We start from the raw sequence: 23655 nt of genomic DNA, 5'->3' as shown, positions 1-23655 counted from the left end.
TTTATTGCTCTTTCCAAAGGACGCTGGTGTGCACTCATTTCTCACATTCGATTATAAAGTCTGTTATGTTAGAAAAAGACTTTAAAACATCTCAGTCCAGACAACAAAACCCTCCATTGTGCTTTTTTAAATTAGAAAAGAGCAACAAAACAACCGTATATCTAATTAAACGTTGGTCTTTATCAGGCTTTTGTGCCATTGTCTGTTAACCCAGAATGCTTCAGAGAAGCCAACAAAAGCTGTCCTACATACACTGTGACTGAGTGTGGGGACTAAACTGTGTAGCAAATCGCTGGTATGCAGGAGATCCCCTTAGGCGTGACTATATGAGGGAAGGAGGACGAGTGGCTCTGTAGTTAAAGGTCCTGATGCCTGCTGGATTCAGCAGGGAGGCTCAATGATGTATATAAAAACACCAAGATGCACCAGCACACATCAGGATCGGCCCTTTTCCTCATGAAAGATGACATGAAGGGAGGGGGACACACCTACCATCAGCCCGCGACTGATATATGATCAGGAAACTGTTTACTTCACATAACCAAAGTCCACTGACCTGGTAAATGTGAGGGAAGGGGGGGGGGGGGCGCTGGCAATTATGTTTAAGAACTGACTGCACAATAGTTACAATGAACGAGGGGACGGGGTCCCGCCGCACAGGGACATTTAATTCATCTGAGGACGTTCCTGCCCCTCATTCCCTGCAGGACCGCCGGGTTAGTCTGAGTTTAACTGAGGGGAGAAGATGCCAGAAGAGCAAGAGAGAGAGAAATTAGCCCAAGTCATCAGACAGTGGAACAACAAGCGCCTGGACCTGTTTGAAATCAGTCAGCCCGATGAGGTGAGTCGCCTGCAGACGCCAGAACCATCAAGCTTCTCTGTTCATGTCTCTGTCCTCCCAAAGTCTTCCCAAAGTTCCCGAATTAAAGCCGCGTCTGTGTTCGCCGGCAGCGCCTGGAGTTTCACGGCGTGATGCGCTTCTACTTTGAGGATCAGGATGGCGGAAACGTGGCCACGAAATGTCTGCGTGTTTGCAGCAGCTCTTCAACCCGCGAGGTCATCGAGATGCTCTCAGAGAAGTTCAGGCCCAACGTGAAGGTGCCGATGGGAAACCATTCGCTGTACGAGATCCACAAGAGCAAAGATAATCCAACAGGTGAGGAGACGTGCCTGTAACCATGGGAACCAATGGTTTCTAATGATTACAATTGCTTCTGTGGGATAAAGAGCGTAAACTGGATCTGGATGAGAAGCCTTTAGCTGTGCAGTTAAACTGGACCACGGACAACAGAGAGGGACGCTTCATGCTGAAGACTGACAAGGACCGTCTGGAGGTAAAGAAGCCTTCGGTCCCTCCGCATTGATCTAGTTCATGGTGTTTTGAGCGTGTGTGTTTAAAACAAAGGAAAACTTTCAGGAGAAGGACAAAGGAGGTGTGATCCAAAGCTTCAAGAGGACGCTGTCGAGGAAAGAGAAGAAGAACAAAAATAAAGCCTCCCACCAGGATTCAGGAGACGAAGCCGAGTAAAACAAAATATCCACGTTATGAGTTTGGACTCTCCAGACTTTTGGCTTCAGGCCTGAGGAACCGGCTGAATAATGTGCATCCTTTTGCTGTGCAGGACGACCAAGAAGGCTGGAGTGAAGAAGCTCAGCGGGGAGAAGGAACAGCAGCAAATCCTGGGTGAGTTTAGAAAAGCTCCAAAAATGAGGAGAAATCCAAAGACGAACTCTCTGAAATTCAAATGTGATTCTCACAGGGGGCCTCCGCCCTGATGCTTCCCCTCAGTTACCAATTCAAATTGAATTCTGCGACAAATGTGAGTATAAAGCTTTGAGTCGGCCGCCCTGGGCCTCGTCCCGCCTGACTGTGTCTCTGTGGCAGCTGAGGACGCCGTCCTGTCTGCCGTCATCAGTTCCCCCAGCAGCTCCTCGCTTCCCTGCAGACTGTTGCCTGCCTACATCCTTTACGCCGCCGGGCGGTTCGCTCTGCAGCAGCACCACAGACGGGGTGCCCAGGTCAGAGGGCCATCGCACCGGGTGACCCGGATCACCAACAAAATGGTGGCCATGATGCGGGAGGTCATCCAGGCAAGGGACCAGAAAATCCAGCGCGAATCAGTGAGTGTGGAGCGGTTCGTTCTTACTCTGGATCTGGATTTGCCTCGCAGGGCCAGCAGGCCATCGCCGGCACTCTGGCCTTTTGGATGGCCAACGCCTCCGAACTGCTCAACTTCCTCAAGCACGATACCGAGCTGAGCCCGCTGACGCGGCAGAGTCAGCTGGATCTGTCCCACCTGGTGCACAGCGCTTACAGGTATGCACCAAACCTTCAGCAGCTCTTTCAGACCCTGCAGAAGATGCGGCTGGCGTGTGCACGTCAGCTCAGCATCATATTGAGCGCGTCTGATCCAAAGACAGGATATAAATGCTTTTGGCTTCCTGCAGCTGTCTGGTGCGGTGTCTGCAGAACGCGCTGAGGAGTCACCTGCCCACGTTCCTGGTGGATCCCGAGCAGCACGGCTCGCTGCCACTTGGCATCGGTAAAGTCAAAAGCGTTAGCTGCCTTCTCCCTGCTCCACACGCTCCCTCGCTCAGACGCAGACTGCGCTGCCTCTTGCAGAGACGGTGCTGAACACCTTGGTGAACTCCATGTCCCTTTTGCGCCGTTGCCGGGTCAACCCCGCCCTCACCATACAGCTCTTCTCTCAGCTCTTCCATTTTATCAGCGCTTGGATTTTCAACCAGCTGGTGAACCCGCGGGCCGGCGCGTCAGGCCTGCGCTCCTACTACTGGGGAGCCGCGCTCCGGCACAGGCTGGTGGCCATCGAGGCCTGGGCGGAGCGGCAGGGCCTGGAGCTGGCTGCTCACTGCCACCTCGGACACATAATCCAGGTCACGTCTACGCCAACGATGGTGGAGCGTCTCTGAAATAGCATTATAGTCGCGCTCTACCTTCAAAGCTTTCACGTCGCATCTGGATGTACAAGCTGCTAACGTTTGTTTAACCCGATCGGTTTCAGGCAACCTCGCTCCTCACCATGAGCAAGTACTCTGTCAAAGACGCGAAGGACATCCAGAACTCCTGCTTCAAGCTGAACTCGCTGCAGCTCCGCGCGTTGCTCGCTGGTTACCTCTACGCCAACAATGAGCCTCACATCCCCCCGGTGAGTCCTGCCCTCATACCCTCCAGCAGGGGCTGGAACTCAGAGCATCAGCAGGCCACAGAAGAGAAGCACTTCAGAGTTTAGGGATGGTGATGAGAAGCCATGGGTGCCTTCTGTGAACTGAGGCTGCAAATGCCTCTTTAAACATCACAATTCTACCCAAAACAGAAAAACAAGTCTCTGGAAAATGAAAATGTAATTCTATTATTAACCCGTAAACACATTTCAAGCTGTGCTTTTTTTTAAATTCCCAAGAAAAACATGAGTCAAACCAAGAAACTGTAAAACGATGCGTTTGCTTGTTTTTGAGTTGACAAGTTAAAGCTCATCCTCATTAGCGCTCGAGCAGAATTAGCCATTGTTCAGCACAATTGCATAAATATTCATGAGCAGATAATCACCATGTCTGTGCCTGTGTAAACTCACACAGTTGAGTGACACTGTGGAGGTAACTGATGAAGTAGGCCAAGCAGACAACAGCTCGTCTGGGTGAAACCGACTGGTTGTTTCCTTTGTCTCACCGCGGCTGCAGGAGCTGATCGAGGCCGTGGCGGCAGCAGCCGAGGCCTCTGCAGACCAGCTGATCCGGAGCGAAGGGTGGGACGTCCAGCTGGAGGAGAGCCTCGACCTTCGCCTGCCGTTCCTGCTGCCCGAGGGAGGATTCTCCTGTGACACCATGACAGGAATCCCACCAGGACTTCTGCAGTTCCTGGAACCAGTCTCCCAGAAAGGTGAGCGAAAACATGACTCAGTGAATATTGACTGTTTCAGGAGGGTCGAGCCACCTTTGGAAGGTCCAGAGAGTTCAGCATCGGTCTGGGAGAAAGATGTAGCTTGAATAATCAATCACAGGCTCTGAGATTCACTGATTAGGCAATTTAATTACACAGATTATTGAGGGAACATCATCTCTACATTGTTTCGGGAAAACACAGTCATAACTTTCCTGGGAACAGATGATTTTCCCAACAGGAATCCAAATTTAGATTATTTAGATTATTATTATTTTGGGTTGTTTTTTCCCAAAAATCTTGATAAAAAGCCACAAAAACAGCTCTTAAGTTGCTGGTTGGGGGAAAAGGGGACATTGGAATTTTCGGCTAAATTCTTTTCATAAAGGACGTGATTTCAGACAGAACAAAAACTGTATTTTACAGATCCACGAGCAGCTGTTTCTCTCCTCAGGTCTTTGTTCTCTAACAGTTCAGACAAACTCAGAGGGGATCTGGACCGTGCACTTCCCTAAATCAACATCTGCACCGTGCACAGTAAGTCCAGAACAAACTATTCCCTTATTCCAGTGTGTGATAAGAGACATGAGTGACACGTGTGAGCATCTGTGATTTATTATGGTTTGTTTTAAATAGGTGGAACAGGCAGAGCCTGAGGTCGTACCCGTGACACTGAACAAACCTCTCAACAGTGGAATGGGGATCAGCATCGTTGCTGCCAAGGTGAGCGCCTCAAATGTGCCAGGAGGTGGAATTCTGCAAATATTAATAGTCACAACAACAAAACAACCGTACCTCTAATCGTGGCCCTTGTCTGTTGATGGCTCAGGGAGCAGGCCAAGATCACCTGGGAATTTACATCAAATCGATTGTCAAGGGGGGACCGGGTGAGAGGGTAAGGCCTGAAGCTTAGAAATCACAATGGAAGCTTAGAAATCACTGTAATCATATTCTCTCCTGTATTCCAGAACGGCAGGTTGACAGCTGGGGATCAGCTGTTGAGTGTTGATGGTCACAGCCTGGTCGGAATCAGCCAAGAAAGGTAGAAACAAGTGGCAGGTTTCGTGAATTGCTGAGTAGTTATTCTCCCACCTACCAGCAGGGGGCGCTTGAGACGCGTCAGCCTCAGTGTTGGGCGCTGCCGTATTTTTATTGCGGTGTTTCAATTGTCAGGTAGCCTTGCTGTTAAAGGTCTGCCTGTATTTATTCTCTCGGCAGTTTCTCTCTTTGTGCTCATAACGAGTTTCTGAAGGATGAAACAAAGTGAGGATTTGATTTTGAAAGCAATTTTTTTCCTCTTATTCAGGGCAGCTGCCATTATGATGAAAACTGGCCCAGTTGTGACCTTAAAGGTTGCAAAGTTTGCAGCAAGTCACCACGGTCTGGGGCCTCTGCTGAGCGAACACACATCAGAACAAAATTCAGGTAAATGCAACGTGTTCAACCATCATTTTCTGTTTTTTGTGGGTTTTTTTTTTTTTTTTTTACATCCTTTTCTACTCTTTGTGACTAAATGACCTTTGCTTCTTTCAGGAGGTGGGGAAGGCTATGTTAATCCAAAAAGTACAGCCTTCATGCTGCACAGTCTGAATCCACAGTGCTTAGAACATCTCCATGGAAACAGCAGGAGGAAGAAAGAACAGTTAATGCAGAGGAACAGACAACTTTATCGTTCCCACCCCAATATTACAGGTGGATAATCTTCCATTACTCTGCTAGGGACCAACAGTGCGTATTTTGACATTAAATGTTTAATTTCTCCCTATTTCAGAATGTTTTGAAGACAGAACTGAGCAAATAGAAGGAAAAAACATTTCAGCCGTCTCCAGTCTCAACCTTTGTACCAATGTAAGAGGTTATGATTCTCATCAAACTGTGGTAACACTCTTCATATCACGCCCACAGAAATTACACATAAAGATTGTTATTACACATCATGAAGCGAGAGATAACCTGATTCTGTGCTGTTCTGTATGTTTTCAGACATTTCCCAGAGAATATTTGACACTTCCCACCCTTAAATCGCAAGAGAAGAACCAACCAAAATCCAGTCAAGTGCATCAAACATCGACTTTTTTAAATCTTCAATGTTCCTCTCAAAAATCCTCAATGGTGAGTAGTGATTAAATTGCTAACCCACGGAGATGTAGACCCTCCAGTATCATTGAAAATAACATATCTGCTTTCACTAGCGCCAGGCGATGTCCCAGGAGAGCTTGTACCTGGACAAAAGTCAGAATTTATGGGAGCAGAATGATCGGCGTGGAAAACAAACCAGGATCCATGATTCATCTTTCCCAATTCGCTCCAGTTCCTCTGCTCATAATATCCTGTCAGATGGCTCTTCTCCTACCGAGGAACCGAGGAGCAGCCGTCTGAGTGCTGCTGCCGTCTGGAGGACTCCCCTTTCCCAACAGCAGACCCCATCAAACCAGCCCAAACGCATAGACATCCCTCTGACCAGAGCAGTGAAAACCCCAACAAACCATCAGACCATCAGAATCAACCAGAACTTTCCGGTAAACAGAAATGTTCTGAGTCCTCCACACCCAGCCCATGACATTTATGCCTGTCCCACCCCTGCAAACAAGAAGCCCCCTCAGTCCTCACTTTCACCGCTGCAGCTAAGAACCAGCACCCTGGAAGACGGCTTCACTCCAACTAAACACGTCTCCTTCCAAGATCCTCCAGCTCAACAGGGGCACCGCCCAAAGACCCACCCAGAGCTGGGGTCCGATCGCTGGAAGGGGAAGGAGGCCCAGGGACAAATAGAGAAGGAGAAGGAGCTGTTTGAGACGGAGCGCCTGGAGCAGGAGGTGCAGAGGCTCCAGGTTAAGGAGGAGCTCACGCTGGAGGAGAATGACCGGCTCCGAAGGCTCAGCCTGGAGTGGCAGTTTCAGAAACGGCTGCAGGAGATTCAGAAGAGAAGAGATGATGATGAAGAGGAGGAAGATGAGGACCTCGACACAATGTTGGCCATTAACCAAATGGAGAGACGAACTCAAGCAAGTTCTTCCTAATTGACGTATTACACAGAATCCCACTGTTTGTCTCTGAAATAGCATTTAATCCAATTTTCTTTCTTTTACCTTGATGAAGATGGCGAAAAGCTCTGCTGCAAATGTCACCATTGACCCGAAAAGGATGGAAGAGCAATCACGACCTCGTCTCTCCCAAAGTGACAACAAAGCCAAGACGGGTAATCCTTAGTTTTGTCTTTTCATTCATCTTCACGCAGGCACAGAAGCCTCAAAATCTTAATATCATTCCATGACAGAACAAAGTGGGTCAATTCATGTCAACATGGCAGCAAACAAGTAAGTCTGAACATGACAACTGTGCAGGAAAATGAAGTTAAATAAGTTTCATCTTTTATTAACTAAATGATAACAATTTGTTCATTTGCAGAACCAGAGTGTCAACGCCTGAAAAGCTCACGTTCAGAGTGCGTCAGAGTCTCTTTTCTTGGGTGTCCAGTGCAGAAATGAAGGTTCAAGCCTCCTGAACACAAACCTCAGAAGTGGGGTTTATACATAATCTTTATAACTACTTTATGACTAAGGAGGTGGCACAAAGTATAGCTGAGAAGTACAAACGACTGTAGTGCCAATGTTACAGATGGAAATTATTTTTTTGTATTTCCTGTTACAATAAAGTGCATTTAGCGCAAAGCTAAACAACACATCATTTGTCACTCTTGTAAAACATCCCGACAAAATCCATAATGTCACCGACTTAGTATAAGGTTTATAAGGTTTAATTAACTTAAATTGAAGTTTCTTGCGGTATCCTTTTCTCCTCTGCCGATGTTTCCCCGCTGGTAATGTGTAGACAGCGAGAAGGCCGACAGCACCCCCTTCAGGGCCACGCGAGAACTACTACTTATTTCTCTTCAGATAGGTTGACATCAATTTAGTTACCAAAATCGGTCATTTGCAGACTCTGAAAGACATTTACTTCACAGAAAAGCCTCTGGATTGTGAGTTTCTGATGTCTTAATCCTTCTAAGAATCTTCATTCTACATTGAAATGATCTTAAGAAGAGGTGGAAACATACAAGTGTATTTATGATGTCAACAACGCCTCCCAAATGTTACCCGAGACACGAAGTGTAAAGCTTTAGTGCAGTGCTTCTGCAACTGAGCAGGCATCTCCGGGAGCAAAAAATAGACATAGCCTTGTCCCTTTGAGTTAAAATATAGCTTCGACACTTATAGGCAAGAGCTGGAACACTTCAGTTCCAAGACCAAGTAAACCTCTAAGATCAATTTAAAATTAAAAAACTGATGGGTTGTTGAAGACATAAACCTGCAAGTCCAAACTGAAAATCAAATGAAAGCATTCTCTGGTAAAAGGTGATACAAACATCTTCTGAGAATAATCCACAGTGTTCCAGACTAACGAGGCAGAACAAAAAAATTTTGTAGAAAGACAAGATAACGCTCAGCAAAAGGCTTTAGAAACAGTCACATTGTCACTATTTGTGCACTTTACAGTTTCATCATCACAATAGGAAGGAAGATGAGACAAGTCAAACTGAGAGTGAAAAATCAAGAGAAGTGATCGTGATCAACAAAAGCTTTAGACTTTTAAACATTCTGGCAATGCAAGATCAAGGAAAACACTGTCAAGTCTATGTTTCTTAACTTATGTCCCATTATTTTGGAAGCTAATGAAGTCTTTTCTTAAGTGCCCAGTGCTTAAACAATCACCATTAATTACCAGTCTGTTAGCCAGACGTATGCGACGCTACTTTGTGCGCTGGTAGAACTGGACCACAGCTTTCTCTTGGTCATGCGTTTCAATTGAGCCATGTCTCAATTCGCGAATCCGTTTGATGGCGTCGATGCCAGAAATCTTCTGGGTCTTCACCAGGTAACAAGCCAGCATGGTACCGGTTCTCCCGTGACCATGCATACAGTGAACCGCCACACCCTGAAGAGGAACAAAACACGTCTTCACTCCTCTCAGCACATCAAGTAAGTTAAGGGAAGACGTCAAGGTTAGAGCTGGTATAAAAATCTATTGTTTCTAACAGAAAGACCTTTGAGCGTGGGGCCTTTGGAGACAAACTCAGGCTGATATTAATGTTAAACCACTTTTAGAGAGACGGGCTTGTGGAAGACATGAATGTTTTCTTTACAGGTCTGATGAGTTGAACCAGCTTTTTAACTCTGGTCTGCTGCCAGCACCGCTGTAATTATTCTACAGCCTTGAGCACAAAGCTCAGCACAGGTGAATTCTTACCTCTCCCTTGGAGTTGGCGTCTTCCACGATACTGAGAAACCTTTCGATCTGGCTCGGCGACGGTGGGGTGAAGTCCACTATTTTAATATGGTGCAGTTTTAGTTGAGGACAGGTGTCATAGTTTGGTGGCTTTCTTTCACAAAGACAAACCAGGTGTTTGATCCCATTGTCCAGCAGGAACTGGTATTCTGAGGTCATCCTGGGCAAAGCTAACCCGGCTACCTTTCCTTTTTCCACCCAGGAGAAATTATGTGGAGGGGAAGAGGCCATGATCAGGCTGGAAGAAAATCAGAATGACACATTACGTTTCGGGCAAAACATTTGCAGTAATATGTTAGAAATACCTGCGGTACCGCCTCGCCCGGTTACTGTTCACCAGGAGATTAAAAGCTCGGCGCAACAGCGCAACTACACCCAGTTTTTTCTGGCAAACATACCTCCAACACTTAAAGCTGAATATAAAATAGCATTCTAGCACTTCCTACCCGAGTCATAAAGCGAACAGTTCCGTATCAGAAAGATTCCATTAGTCGCTCGCCTGCGTATATGTATGAAACTATACGTATTTATAGACGTAGGGTGTTGCTAATAGCTGAAAACCGATAGTTTACGGTGGAAGAAAAAACATTAGGTTTAAAACTAGAAAAGAAAAGACTCATTGCATATGGTCTACTTCTTACCTAACAGTCCTTTTTTGGGCAGTGTGCCGTTTCAACTCCACCAAATTTAATGTCTATAAAGGAGAGAAATGCACTAATTATTCTCATTTGGACTCCCGAAGAAAAAATTAGCCACTAATTTCTTAAAACGGACACACTCTTTAAATCGTCATCCCCGCTTTCTGCACAGCCGGACGTCTGTAATTATATAGATATTCAAAATACCGCCATCTGATTGGCCCAGATACCGGAAATACTCTCAAGAAGCCGTCTTGCAATTGGTCCGCTGAGGTCGGGCTTGATGTATTTTTAAAAACCGCCATCCTATTGGTCCATATATCCGAAGTTCTAAATATTCATGAAGTCCGCGGAACGAGGGCTGATGTGATAATTCGGGAACATTGACGTCACTCGTGATAAACCCCGCAGACGCTTTAAAAATATCGATAACATATCTTGTAATGTAAAGCCTATGAATGTTAAACCTATTATTCATTGGCACCAAGCTTCTAGCCTCAGGCGGTTAACGTTATTAGTTATTAACTAAATAGCTTTTGGTTTCTTAGCTTAGAGAAGGTAGAACAACGGATCTATACACCCCACGCTCCTGATATGCATGTAGATTTTTTGGGAGGATATAATTGATAGTGCCTCCGTAGGCACACCCTTCATTATACTACTTTTCTTTGTCAAAAGGTTTGGCATGTATGTCCTCCTAGTTCAAATTATTATTTAGGAGAAATGTGATGAAAGTAATAATGTAGCATATGTTCTCGGTGCACTGCAGGAGGTGTCAGGGTAAACAAAATCACTGTACAATTAAAATAAAGGAAGGTAAGAAAACCTGGTGTGTTGTGATCGTTGATTGAGATTATTGGCGATGATTAGAGAATGAAGGATCTCGGAGGGACGTCTGGGCCGTCTTCCTTTAACTTAAAACTTAAAAACAAGCAGCTCATTTCCCCATGCATTGTGAAATTACATATCCAAGCCCCTTGTCTTTGTTCGTCACCCTCACATCTTTGGCAAGTCAAAAGTCAATGTCCCTCTGGAATCCAGAACATCACCAAAATGTTCCAAACTCTTAATTGACCCATTTTTAACATTTCCAGAGAATTTCATTCAAATTCATAGACAACTGAGTTATTTTGCTAATAGAAAGACAAACACTGGTGATCACATAGGTTCCACTATCAAGGACTGTTATCTATAGAAAATAATCTATTCCAACTACCATGACAGCTTTCGAAACTAAAGCAAATCCTGTAGGCCACGTGTGGATCTTTTCTTTCTTTTATGTAAGCATTTTCTCATCCAGTGTGTTTGGGATTCTGTGGTACTTGTATGTTTTATAGTGTATTAAATGCAGATGCAGGTTGTGCCCTGACAAAGGAGATTTTTCTATTGCACTTGGTTCCGGATAATAAAAAAACTATTCTATTCTGTTGGCAGAAGAGGAGACGTCTGTGGCTAATAAACGTCAGGCAGGTTATCCAATCAGAGAGACGCGCCAGTGATGACGTCACCTGCGTCGGCGTCATGGCAATTGGACTCTGAGCTGGTGGTCAATATTCAGGGTCCGTCAACACAAATATTCCAATTCATTTGCTATCTTTTCACAAAACACCAGTTTTGACTTATCCAGGAATTATTGGAAAAAAGTTCTTTGTATCTTTCAGTGTAACCCTGTTATTTAGTGGTAAAAAATAAAAGTATGTTTTGTGACTTAAGCTTACTCAGCTCAATGGCGCCCCCTCCCGCGGAAATAGGTGAAAAACAGAGCGGGCGAGGCTGATTCACTGTCTGCTTTACAATTCTGCGTTCCAACCAGGAGTTACTCGTGCTGCGTAAGCTTCCAATGCACTTTTATAGTATTTGTCTCATTAGTATGAAGAGAATATATATTCTGTTTAGATCTAAATCTAAATTCGATCAGTTTCGTTCTACCTAGTTTGGTAAATTGCTTAATAGCGTAAGAGTGTGTCATTGAATGCCACGTGAGGATGGCGGAACAGGTAGCAGTCCCCCGTGAGGTTCGGGTTCGAATCCTGCTTCTGACATCAGCTTTTCGATGTTGTCGCTTTCGTTTACTCATTTTTATGGACCCTTATCATTTTAAGTTAAATGCGTACTCGAAAGCAATTTACGGACACTATAAAAACAACAACCTTAGCGTTACTTATTACGTATTTTATTTCACCAAGGAGCAAGAGTCAGTGCAGGAGTGCCGTGAAGCTCATCTGAATAATATTTGGAGGGGACGAACAGATTTGAGTCTTACCTTTATTCAATATTAGGGGAGATTTGTAAAGTATTACCGTACTTACACAACGAACTGGATTTCTACTGTTTCCCGTTTTAAAATAAGTTTGCTTCAAGTGTTCAATCATTACAATTGGCATTTCTACAGCCAGGTGGCATCAAAGCATTAAAGAAATGTTTTATCTTGCACGTTTTATCTCATGATAGCACTTTTTTTAATCATTCTGTGAATCAGATGTTCCAACTCATTAACAGCTGGTTCCATATTTACAGACCAAAATGTAATCATGACACATTTAGGGGGTAGGGGAGCTTCAAACTGCTGCTGTTTTCCACTTTTAAATGTTTAGTCATGATAACAGACACCAACACAAGTCGTGCTCTTCAGATGACACTTAAAGCCACTGTGAATGTCTAAATACATATGGAAATGAGACACGAAGATTCAGAAGTCACAGCACAGCACAGTTTACTTGCTAGTCATTTTATACAAAGAGTAAAAAGAGAGATTTGTTTCTTTTTAAACAACCGAAAGGAGACAAACCGCATCACATTTGCCAGATAGATGTTCAGACACAGAGACTGACCGTCAGACAGGTATTGGTGAGGAGAATCATGGCGCTGAATAATTCAAACGTCCCTTGAAAAAGCTGTCACTAACTGGTAAGAAAAGACGTCAACAGAGCTGTTTCAGTAACACGTACAGTTATATAAAGATATCTAGGAGGTTAAAGTTAAACGTGAACTCATTAAAAACAAGACCCATAATCAGGTGGCATCTAGTGGTAAAGCCTGATTGCTGTCCTACTGCGCTCAACCCAGCAACAAACGTTTGGGAACCCCAAAAGAACCACTATATATATATATATATAAACGTCATATATATATATATATAAACGTCATATGTATATATATATATAACTCTCATTTTATCTATGGTTTAAGTTTCACACGTCACAACCTGAAGATTGAGTGTGCAGACGGTGCGTCCGCCACGTCTCAGGGTTATCATCCTCATCCTCATCCTCATCCTCATCCTCATCCTCATCCTCCCTCATCTAGAAGCACAGACCCCTTCAACATGCTGCAACAGCCCCCTACAAAAAAAGCATTCACGACCACTTCAACGGTTACATGTAAACTCTGTTGGTTTTTAATTTTGCCGCACTCTTTAGGTGCCGTCCAAGAACATGGGGGCGGTTGTAGCCGCTCCCTCCTACCAGAAGATTTCTACGCATGTTGAACGTCCACGTCCAGAGTCCCGCGCCGGGCAGACTTGCTGAGGGGCCACGTTGGGTTTACAGGATGGCGCAGAAGAACTTTTTCTCCCTGAAGGGGTTCTCTGATGCCGGCAGTGGCGTTAGCAGGGGGTCCCCTTTGGCGTGGGCTTCACAGTATGACATCAGGTCTGCCGCTGCTTTTGACACCTAAACGCACGCACAAAACTCCCAGTCAGCTAAAAGCCAAACTGTTTCCAAACACCACCAGTAGCACCAGTGTCTCGCCTTTATCCTGTCGATGTTGGCCTCCATCTTCAGCTGTTCCACCAGCTTCCTGGCCTGTGCGATGCTGGCTGTGTTATTGCTCGCCATGGGCGCCGTCGGTCAGGTCTCACGTGATCCGCCTGGATGCCAGAAACACGCAAACCTTATAGATCAGCCAAAAACGGAGCTGCTGGCAGCACGTGCCATGTTCGTTGTCACGTGACCGCCAATGCACAAGAAAGACATATTTATGGTCTCAGTTGCTAGGCAGCACATGACAGCGAGCCGGAGCCGAGGAATGTGGGAGGAGAGCGAAGGGGCAGTAATCAGAGAGACTGTCTCTCAAGAACAAGTGAAATGTCACCTGACAGACACCCCAGGTCATATGACAGGCTATATATACACATGTTTATGTTTGTTCAATAGTCCAGCGACTATATCTCGACTTCGGCAAGTATTTCTTTGGTCTACGTGCACATTTTTAGCTACCAAAGTAGTGAATTGTGACCCTTTGGGGGCGGACACCAAGGCGGAGCCTGGCCTTCTTACTAGGTATGCTTTTCGTAGCACGCCATAACCCTCGCATACTAATTGCTGTGTTTTTGTTCACTCGGGTGTGTGATGGGTATGTAAACATTGAAGCCAGTGTTTGCAGGCTGTAATTCGGACAGCTCGGCCTCCGTCAGACCTTTAACACCAGCATATTCAACGATTTTTACTGACAAACGTAAGCTAGCCAAACTGATTGTGAACCCAGAACATGAAGGAGGCGTGACCAGTTTAACGATCATCCTAAAAGATCGGGAATGGCCGAATCTGTTTTTAATCAGTCTCGGCAACCCTCCCTTCATTTTTGTGCGCGTCCTCAGATGCTCCTTTGACTTTTACAACCTCTGTGATTGAGCGGATCAAGCTGTGAGAGCTCTCTCATCCATGGTGTGGGATCAATCCCCCCCACCGCCGTAGGTGTGGTGTGGCTTTAGGGTTTAGCCCTGATCGCAGCGAGGTGCCGCACACGAGTGTGAGTATTGATGGCACACCTGCTCAGGGGGGGGGTGGAGCCACCGCTGTGATGCTAACGCGAGCTGCCCCGGCCCCGCCCTGTCCCTCTCACCCTGGAAAGGTGCACGTCACGCTGGCCAACATCAACAACATCGCTCCCCGGGCGTGAAGACACTCATTACTCACTGTTTATAATAAGTCACATGACAGAACGGCTCCGCTCCGCCCTACATGGCGAGGAGAGCTCCCGTGTGTGGCCCTTCCACGTGCAAATCCTGGAAGTCAGCAAATGGCCCCTCATTGGTGTCACACTGGGCTGCGAGGGAAACTAACCAGCCGCAGGAGCTGAAGCAGCAGCTGCATATCAGCATCACTGGATGACATTTTAAAACACAAACCAAAGAAGAGGAAGAGGAAAGACTCCAGCGTCCCATCGGTGCGAGCCAAACGTGCGCTCTGAGGAGGATTTAGTTAAGTGCGACACTGTTATCAACAGCGGAACATAAACACGGTGTCGAGGGAGGCTGGGCCATCTCACATCCAGGAGCGTTTCACCTTTTAGGGTCATGGTTGTTGAAGGTAACCTCTGCTCACGTGCACATACTGGGCTTGGTCACCAGAATCTTCAGGATTGGTTCCGTTTTTGGTTCAAAGGTAAAGAATCAGGCGGCCGACCCACTACAAAAGGTGCGCCTGGCGACCTGAAATGGGCGTTTTATCGAGGCCGTATTACCGTCCCAGCACCCGCGGGAGCACAAAGCAGGCCGATGTATCAGCAGATGGGGACAGATGTCGCTCTTTACGTTTTCTGGGGTGTCTGCTGGAAAGTAGAACTCGCAAAATAAGAGCGCGACACCGTAGCCTGGTTTGAGAGGAATAGCTGGGAGCCACTCGACTGTGTTTTACATCCATTTTTCTTATCACCGGCAGTTTTATCTCGTAGGCGGAGTTTGCAACACCGGCTCATTTCCAGAGCGGGTGAGGAGATGGCTGCACTCATGTTGTTCAGTGAATGTTAAACCGTTTCTACCCTGCGTTTTTACAACTTCTGGCAGATGCATAATTTAATTGCTGGTCTGTACAACATGAGGCCAGAATGCCCCACTCAACACGCTGATAAGGACCCTGCAGCTGATAACACGCTTGGCTGGACGTGCTTTTTTCCCGCCGCGATGCAAAGGGGCGTGGGCCATTTACCTGGTCTGCTCGCACCTCTGCGCTCGGCTCTTCAGACAGCTGCTCCGGTCCTCAGTCTGCAAACACACACACACACACACACACACACACAAGTCAATATGTCAGATCAGGACGCGTAAAAGATGGTCAGGAAACTGATAGGTTTTTTATCGCCCCCTGGTGGTAGATTGGAGTAAAGCACAGAACCTGAACGATGAATCACATCCGTATTAGATCAGATTTTAAGTTCCCTCCTTTTCCTGATCATTTATGCTCCTCGGGCAGGCGGCCGCTTCCTTCTGACTCCAAATGATGCTGATAATGTGAGTTGACAGCAAGGCTGGACTGGACCTTCATGGTGGGGCAATTGCAGACCTTGAGACAGAATCTGATCTGGTACATGCTGATACCTCGGGATATTTCTGTAACCCCCCCACACACACACACACCCTCCCAACTTTCCGACAGTGGAAAATGTTGCGAAATCAGTTGCAACATCTGAAGCAACAAATCCCTGCGAAATCCTTTAAATCTTTCAATATGCACAGGAAACAACATCTGGGCTGTGAGACATTGACAAGTTCGACATTTACACCTAAAAGAAGCACAGGGATCTTCTGAAGGTGGATTTTCTGCTCCTTTGAAGAGATCCCTGTGTATTTCCCAACTGTGTCAGGTTATTCCTCCAAGTGAAGCTCCTCTCGGCGCTGACCTGCTCACCTCCTCCTCCTTACAGATCCATCCTTAATGCATCTGTGACTGCACGGTTCAGATTTCCGTTGCCTCTGATAAATGGGCCAATTAGCCTGCATGAGCAGATCTGCGGAGGAAGGGAATTCCAACCTCTGGAAGCCACAGTGACGTTAACGCGATCTTACAGCAGAGGCTCCGGTAGCCAAAGCTCAGTGGACCTCCTGGCCTCACATCTGTAGGCCTTGTTTGAACGAGGGATTGGCAGTTTTGCTCCTTTTGATGGAGACAGCCATCAAACGGACAAAAAACCCTCCCACAGATCTGAACACTGGAAACACTGTGACTCAGACGCAGGATCTGACATCCGCCTTTTGTGTTTTAAGATGAGCTTGGGTGACAATGCTGAATCACGTGTCCTTTAACTTGTTTTTCATTTATTAACCGCTCGAGAATCTGCAAAGAAACTGGACTTTGTGAATTCAGGGAGCCGGCAGCTGCTCCGTTTCCCCCCGTCGGGGGCCGTCTGTTGCTCGTCCCTCCCCGCCGGCCACCGATTCGCCCGTTGTCATGCTCCGTCCCGCTGCTAGCACCGCCGAATCAATCTGACCCCCTCTAACATCCTTCCGCTGCCCTTTGAAGGCCTCCTCTTCTGCATGTTTTGCAGATTAAAGCGGCCGGCTGACATTAAGGGCTTCGTCGCTAATGTGCCCACCTCAGCTTCTGTGTGCAGGGAGCGTTCGGTCCTTGGCGATGCCCAGCTCGTGAAATTAGAACGTTGTAATTAAAAATCTGTCCCTATAGCTCAGCCATCTGGACCCCGGAGATCAGGGAACCTGTGAAGTTCTGCAGGGATGCAAGTTGGCAGGATGGAACCCCTGCTCGCAGACGCTCCGGGCTAAATCTGGAAAGCGGCTGAGCCCTGTAACCTTAGTAACCAATATTGATAAGGGTGGAAGATTTAAAAGAACCGTAACGACTGTGCTATCACACACTTAAACAGTTCTCAAGAAAACACAGGGATGGTTTCAAAATAATTCTTTTGTTTTCAGTTAAGACAAAAAAAAGAAGAAAGATTCTTTCTCTTAAATCAAAACGGACAACGAAAAGTCACAACGACGTGCCTTCAAATGCAGGAAATCAGCAATTTTTGTCACTAAAATTAGTTAAATTGTTGTGACTGAAGGTTATCACCTTTTCCACAAGCTTTCAGGTTGATTTTGATGTAATTGAATAAAGGAAGCGCCCCCTAGTGGCAGTGTTTCACAATCTTTCTGCAAACACTTATGTCAACTACCAGCTTTTGCTTGTTGGCCTCGGAGCGAAAGCAAATATCTTTGTTCCTACGGAAAAGTGCAAACTCGGACTGCTGTCGGGGAATGTGTTTGGCTTTTTGTCGGATTCATGAACGTGTTTATAGAGTCTGACATGCTAACATTTATTCAGAGCCTGTTTTTCCAGAATCAAGTGCTCGGTGTCAAATTAAGCTAGTTAGCAATTAGCCTGAAGCTTGTCTTTGCCTAGTAAAAAAAAATCCCATTCTTTCAGTCATCCATAAGAACGGATGTTTTATTGTCATTTAAAGGACAAATTAGTCGAAATTTTCCTGCGTTTATGACTGTTTTGTTGCTAACAACACATTTTGCTCAGGGCCGCGGGACCCACAGAGGTCACAGAGAACGACTGAATGGACGCCGGAAATAGACTCAGAGATGTAGAGAAGGACAGCGAGATGGGATGGTATTATCTTCTACTGGAGAGGCTTTTACAGCGACCTCAGCAAGCAAGACGCCGCACCAACCTGACCTCCAGGGTTATTAATGAACAGGATGGAGTGTAATGCAGCACGGATCCCCGTCCTTCAGCAGGAGGAAGGACGCCCCTCCCTGTGTACACTGAGAGCACGCCGAGGGCAGAGCCGTCAGCCAACGATTGTTCTGGGAGATGACACCGAGCGAGACGGCTCAGCATCCCCTCAGCGCAGGGCTCTGACCCCTACCTGGAGACGACCTTAAGGCTCACATCACTCCGACCTCGACCGAGGGAATCCGTTTATCACAGCTGGACTTTGCTTAATAAAGTTTCCATGTCTGTAATTCTGCACCTCTCGCCCTCCTTTGATAGCGCCTGACGTTAGCTCAAGCTAGCCCGCCTCTTCCTTCAACCTTGAGCTATGTAACTTCTCCAGAGAAGCAGGTTGACAGACGAGACGTGTTCTGGCTTCGTGATGTGTGCGCTAACTAAATAATGAGTGGAAGTTGTTGTTTCAGGTGCACTGTGTTGTCACAACTAAGAAATTAATAATTATGGAGGAAGAACTGGTTCTTGGCTGTGGCCCAACGTCACGTCAGGTTTTCTGGACTCTGAACCGATTAACTCTTGATTAATGGTCCGGTCACATACGACTCGATCCCCGATCGTCCGGATCGTGACGGCTACTTCCTCCAATAATCCTCAAGCTCTGCTGGAACCGTGACTCTCGTCATGGATAGACTTCTCCCCCAACTCTCCTTTTCCCGTCCCGCCTGTCCATTACCCCCCCCACTCACACACACCCGCCACCAATATTTGATTATCCCAGACATCTGTGCCCCCCCCAGCATGCCCTGCTCACTCTGCCATTTTGGAGACATCCGTGCATGAGTGTGTGTTGGAGGTTAATCTAGGGCCGTCCCAGAATGGGGGGGAGGGGAAGAGGCAGTGGCCCAGGAAGTGATGCATCCCCGGAGAGTCCGAGTGGCAACAGGGAGGAGGCTTATTGCCCCGGGGAGCGCAAATGTGCTCTATTATGTTTATTAAATTGAATGCTCAGGCTGTGTCGTGAGATCAAAGCGGCGAAAGTTGGGCTTTTTTTCCCTTCTTTAGGTTTTTGGCGAGTGTCGGCGCTCAGAAGCCTCTTTTTTTGCCTGTTACGTAACGGCAGCGCACATGAGTAGACCAGGAACAATCCGTGTCAGTGACGCCAGGAAGACGGGCAGATTTAAGGCCTGTTGGTGGGTTTTAACGCTGTGTGTGACAGGGGTTGAGTCACGTCCCTGCTGACCGCTTTCACAGGAAGTCGGCCGTCATCTGGAAGAGCCCCCTCCATTTAAAAATTACCTTTCTTTTTCCATCCCTGCTGTAAATTAAACTATTCTCAGCCTTCAAAAGTGAGTGTCCGGCTGTCTTTTTGCCCATTTGTCTTGAGTGGCAAAGCTTAAACACACTTCATAATCAATCAGCTGGCCAAGAATAACATCAGCAGAGTTGTTAACGATATTACAAACATCCGGACTTGTTTAAACTGGGCCTGCTGGTTGGACGGTCTCAGACCTGGACGCCTCCAGCTGAGGCTTTGCTTCAAATCTCCTGTCTGGTGTAAAATAGATATTTTCCAGACTGTTGAAAGCTTCCATTTACAGCCCCTGTGTGCTGGGGGTTTTGACTCGGCCGCCGAGAATCAAGGCAATTCAAGGTTACACTGGAAACTTGGACTCAAGTCCTTAACGTGAAACATCAACAAAAGGTTCCCATCTCGTTTTAAAGGGAAGATCCACTGATGTGGGATTTTATTTTATGTTTTCAGCATGCAAGATTTGGCAACACCTAGTGGTAGGAATCCCACTGACACCCCTGCACCCATTTCAGGACGACTTCCAGGCGGCTATAAAGACCAAGCTTTTTCCATAACTGCAGGCAGTTCTACGAAGACGAGGTTACTGTAAACGTGACAGCAGCAGTATGTATAAATACCAGTGTGGATTTGGTCTGTCTGGACTGGGCTACTGTGGAAACGTGGCTGGGGAGGGGAAATATTTACTGCTAAGTGAAGAAAACACAAAAATATGCACAAGCGGATGTATTTACATCTGGACATTCGTTGAATAAACTTCTGACAAGTTCTTCGCTGGTAGAAAAGATCGGGTGGATGTCCGAGATCTTTTTTTTGCCAGATAAAGTGATGTTTTGTGATTTGAAGCAAAGGGCTGAAATATGCTAATTTTGAACTGGGAAACACATCGATAGCAACGACACCACCAGGACAGCCGGGGGCAGCAGCCAGCATCATTAGTGAATTTAGACTTTAAGGGTTGCACCTCAGCATTTATCACCAGCCTGGAGATTCAGCGCATAACGTCTCTGTCTTTAACGGAGCAATGGCGTTAGCTTAGTGCAACAGCCTTCAGAAAGAAGCTGGACTCCTTTGAGGCCTTGGCAGAACTAGACTGGAGGCTTTCCCAGCTCTCCTGCAGGCGAGGAGGCGGCAACACGGTCGAACAACCTTAAAACTAAAATCAACATTCTGAACAAACAGTGGCATCGAGTCCAACGGTCAAAGCCTAACGTAGGAAAACATCCTAACATGGACGCGACCTCGGCGGGAACGCTGCTTTTGGGGCGTTTTCACGCTTCGCTCTGACACGGGAGGGTGTTTCCACCTGAGGGAGCAATTGTGTGAGGAGGTCGGAGTGGTCAGGGAGGCGTGGATGGTCGCTCAGTCCTCCTCCCCAGAATCTGGTTCTCATTCGTTCCCAAAGCTCCGGTCTCTCTTTGATAGTCCGCTCGCCGCTCCGCTAGTCTCAACATTGGCGCGTGTGCAACAATCCGTGGCCTTGGACCAACTTGCCTTCGGAGGTACAAGCGCGCGCCACCCGGACGTGGGCTCTTGCGTAATTCTGACACGCCGTGTGCATTTGTAACACGCCTGCATACGTGACGCTCCGCTGCACGCCGGCGCCCCCGACACCCAACAGCTCCTCTCTTCATTTTTGCTAATTTTCCCGCTCGTGCCCGCTGCTGCCGGTGCCCCCCTGCGAGCAACACGAAAACACCCTCCCGCCCCGTCCTCCGCCAACCTCCTTCTCCTCGCCAGCCATCTGCCCGATACGACCACGTAACCCCCGCGTGTGGTTCCGTCGCCTTCCCTTCGGCCGAAGAGAGTGGTGGGAGAGCTGAGAAATGGCCTGGGGGACCGTCTTCCCTTCCGCTGCCTCGTCTCCACCCTTCTCACCTCTCCCGTTTGCTCTTGTGCAAACATCACCAAAACCAAATGTCATTAACACCCCCCCCCAACACACACACACACACACACACACCCCACCCCCACCCCCGCTTCCCCATCTCCACGTTCACTGAAATAGGTCTGTCTTCTTCTCTGGAAAAAATGCTGAGACCCTAGAGGAATAACGTGGCGGCTCACCTGCCATTGATAAGGTTTTTCTTAGAGGGAGGAGGAGGGGGGGGGATCCCATGATTCAAGCCAGCCAAGAGCATCAATATTGCCCCTCGAGCGGAGACAAAACGACAGCCTGGACGTGAAGAACCCCCCTCCTCCTCCTCCTCTGGAACACACCCTGTTTTGGATGTGATTAACCCAGATGCCTCCGAATAAAAGGGAAGAGGGTTGATCGAATGGAGAGCAGGAGAGGAGGCAGCAGCCACCTACCTTTGGGTGCGCGGGAGATGCCAAACACATCCAGCGGTGCAGCGTAGTATCCACGCGTCCTCTTTTTGTCTCACACACACCGACAGTGAGGCGGGCGAGCACATCCACAACACACACTCCTCTCTCTCTGCGCCTCTCCAGCTGAGATCCTCCCTCCTCGCTGCTCCTCTGAGTCTCCACCCTTGGGCCAATCGTTCAGGCTGCAAAGAAACTACCCTCCTCCTCCTCCTCTTCCTCCTCTCTCTCTCTTCCCTCTTCTGCTATCTGCTAACCCCCCCCCCTCCATTATTCCCCTCAAGGTCCACAGGAAAAGCTTCTGTCTCTCTAAACACACACCGTAAACAAATACATACCAGGAAAGCTGACGCTCCGGACCAGCTGGATCTACATGAATAGTCCAATCAATATTTTAGCTTAAATGATCTTAAATGTGTGTAATTTTTAATAAAAATGTTCTTGGAAAAATGTTATAGTCGATCAAAGTGTTTCTGTTCACTCAGGAGAAGAATTAATGTAATTATTGACATGGGTCCTCCTCCATGGAGACGGTCTCCAATGTGCTCCTACGGTGGCCTGGAAGGGACAAACAGTGTTTATCAGCTTCAGTATTTATCAGTATTTGTCCTCATTGCCTTCCTTTGTACAATAAAAGCTACATTTAAAATTCCAGTTCAAGTATTTTTTAAAGTAAAGAGTAAATATTAGAGGATGTGGTTTAATAATTGTAATTCAACATGCACTTTAAACCATTTAAGCGGCTGCCTGCATCACCTTTGCTGGCATTGATTAGGTCAGTTTATCTGTTCATCTCACGGATTGAGCCCCGCCCCCTGCACCTGGTCATCTGTGCCCCGCCCCCTACGACTGCCCAGATGTGCCCCGCCCCCTACGACTGCCCAGCTGTGCCCCGCCCCCTGCACCTGGTCATCTGTGCCCCATACTGTACCCCTATTCAGCTGTGTCCCGCCCCCTACACCTGCCCAGATGTGCCCCGCCCCTTACACCTGGCCATCTGTGCCCCGCCCATTACGACTGCTCATCTGTGCCCCGCCCCCTACACCTGGCCATCTGTGCCCCATACTGTACACCTATTCAGCTGTGCCCCACCCCCTACGACTGCCCAGATGTGCCCCGCCCCTTACGACTGCTCATCTGTGCCCCGCCCCCTACACCTGGCCATCTGTGCCCCGCCCCCTACACCTGGCCATCTGTGCCCCGCCCCCTACGACTGCCCAGCTGTGTCCCGCCCCCTACACCTGCCCAGATGAACCCCGCCCATTACGACTGCCCAGATGTGCCCCGCCCCCTACAACAGCCCATCTCTGCCCCGCCCCCTAACACCTGGCCATCTGTGCCCCGCCCCCTACGACTGCCCATCCGTTTTTGGCTGATTGGCAGCTCATCCAGGGTGGTGCTGGCGTCTACTATAGCCACATGAGACCCCCCCTCCAGGGACATCTCCAGGGTATCCCAGGCTGGAAGTCTTTGTTTACAGTTTAATAGTGAACATCAATAGAGACTGTGAGGATCCCATTTCCCTGTCACATCTAAAATAGACGCAAATCCGGAGATTTATCAGTTTATAATCTGATTATTTGGTTTTATTATCAGCGGATCATCTCTGCAGTGTCACTGCGGCTCTTTAGGTTAATAAGCTGGTTTATTACGTCTTGTTAATCCAACTGTGAAAGGTCAGACGTGGCCCTCTTTTACCGTCAACAGAAGAAATGTGACCTTTCTAGAAGCGAGCAGCTCAGCAGGAGTCAGAATTGTAGTTACATCTAAATATTTAGAGAATATTTCCAGTAGATG

General features: G+C 47.4%; 3 protein-coding genes across 4 annotated transcripts; 1 reads left to right on the top strand and 2 right to left on the bottom strand.

Annotated features, from left to right (window-relative positions):
* The first annotated feature begins 718 nt into the window (after nt 1-718).
* On the top strand, nt 719-7580 carry LOC130513021 (afadin-like). The gene is made up of 21 exons (XM_057011561.1): nt 719-841; nt 952-1156; nt 1228-1334; nt 1418-1524; nt 1623-1684; nt 1761-1788; nt 1833-2091; nt 2172-2317; nt 2449-2543; nt 2624-2895; nt 3024-3167; nt 3700-3898; nt 4353-4435; nt 4535-4621; nt 4728-4793; nt 4867-4940; nt 5205-5323; nt 5432-5590; nt 5670-5746; nt 5882-6010; nt 6091-7580. Exons 1-21 carry the CDS (start codon nt 746-748, stop codon nt 6916-6918), a joined length of 3342 nt encoding a protein of 1113 aa, XP_056867541.1. The 5' UTR covers nt 719-745; the 3' UTR covers nt 6919-7580.
* LOC130539935 (dual specificity protein phosphatase 23-like) lies at nt 7248-10015 on the bottom strand. 2 transcript variants are annotated; one of them, XM_057058712.1, is made up of 3 exons: nt 9826-10015; nt 9146-9422; nt 7248-8833 (listed from the first exon to the last, which is right to left on the bottom strand). In XM_057058712.1, exons 2-3 carry the CDS (start codon nt 9413-9415, stop codon nt 8648-8650), a joined length of 456 nt encoding a protein of 151 aa, XP_056914692.1. In that variant the 5' UTR covers nt 9416-9422; nt 9826-10015; the 3' UTR covers nt 7248-8647. The 2 variants fall into 2 exon arrangements, with proteins under 2 accessions (XP_056914692.1, XP_056914693.1); XM_057058713.1 differs by lacking the exon at nt 9826-10015 and adding an exon at nt 9490-9651.
* Nucleotides 10016-12518: 2503 nt separating this feature from the next.
* Nucleotides 12519-22054, bottom strand: LOC130539937 (guanine nucleotide-binding protein G(I)/G(S)/G(O) subunit gamma-2). The gene is made up of 4 exons (XM_057058715.1): nt 21844-22054; nt 15750-15805; nt 13572-13690; nt 12519-13493 (listed from the first exon to the last, which is right to left on the bottom strand). The coding sequence occupies exons 3-4, from the start codon at nt 13656-13658 to the stop codon at nt 13365-13367; spliced, it is 216 nt and encodes a 71-aa protein (XP_056914695.1). The 5' UTR covers nt 13659-13690; nt 15750-15805; nt 21844-22054; the 3' UTR covers nt 12519-13364.
* Nucleotides 22055-23655: the final 1601 nt, after the last annotated feature.

This window comes from Takifugu flavidus, chromosome 16 (assembly GCF_003711565.1).
Source record: "Takifugu flavidus isolate HTHZ2018 chromosome 16, ASM371156v2, whole genome shotgun sequence".
NCBI classification, from domain to species: Eukaryota; Metazoa; Chordata; class Actinopteri; order Tetraodontiformes; family Tetraodontidae; genus Takifugu; species Takifugu flavidus.
This window is presented reverse-complemented; position numbering and strand designations above follow the sequence as displayed.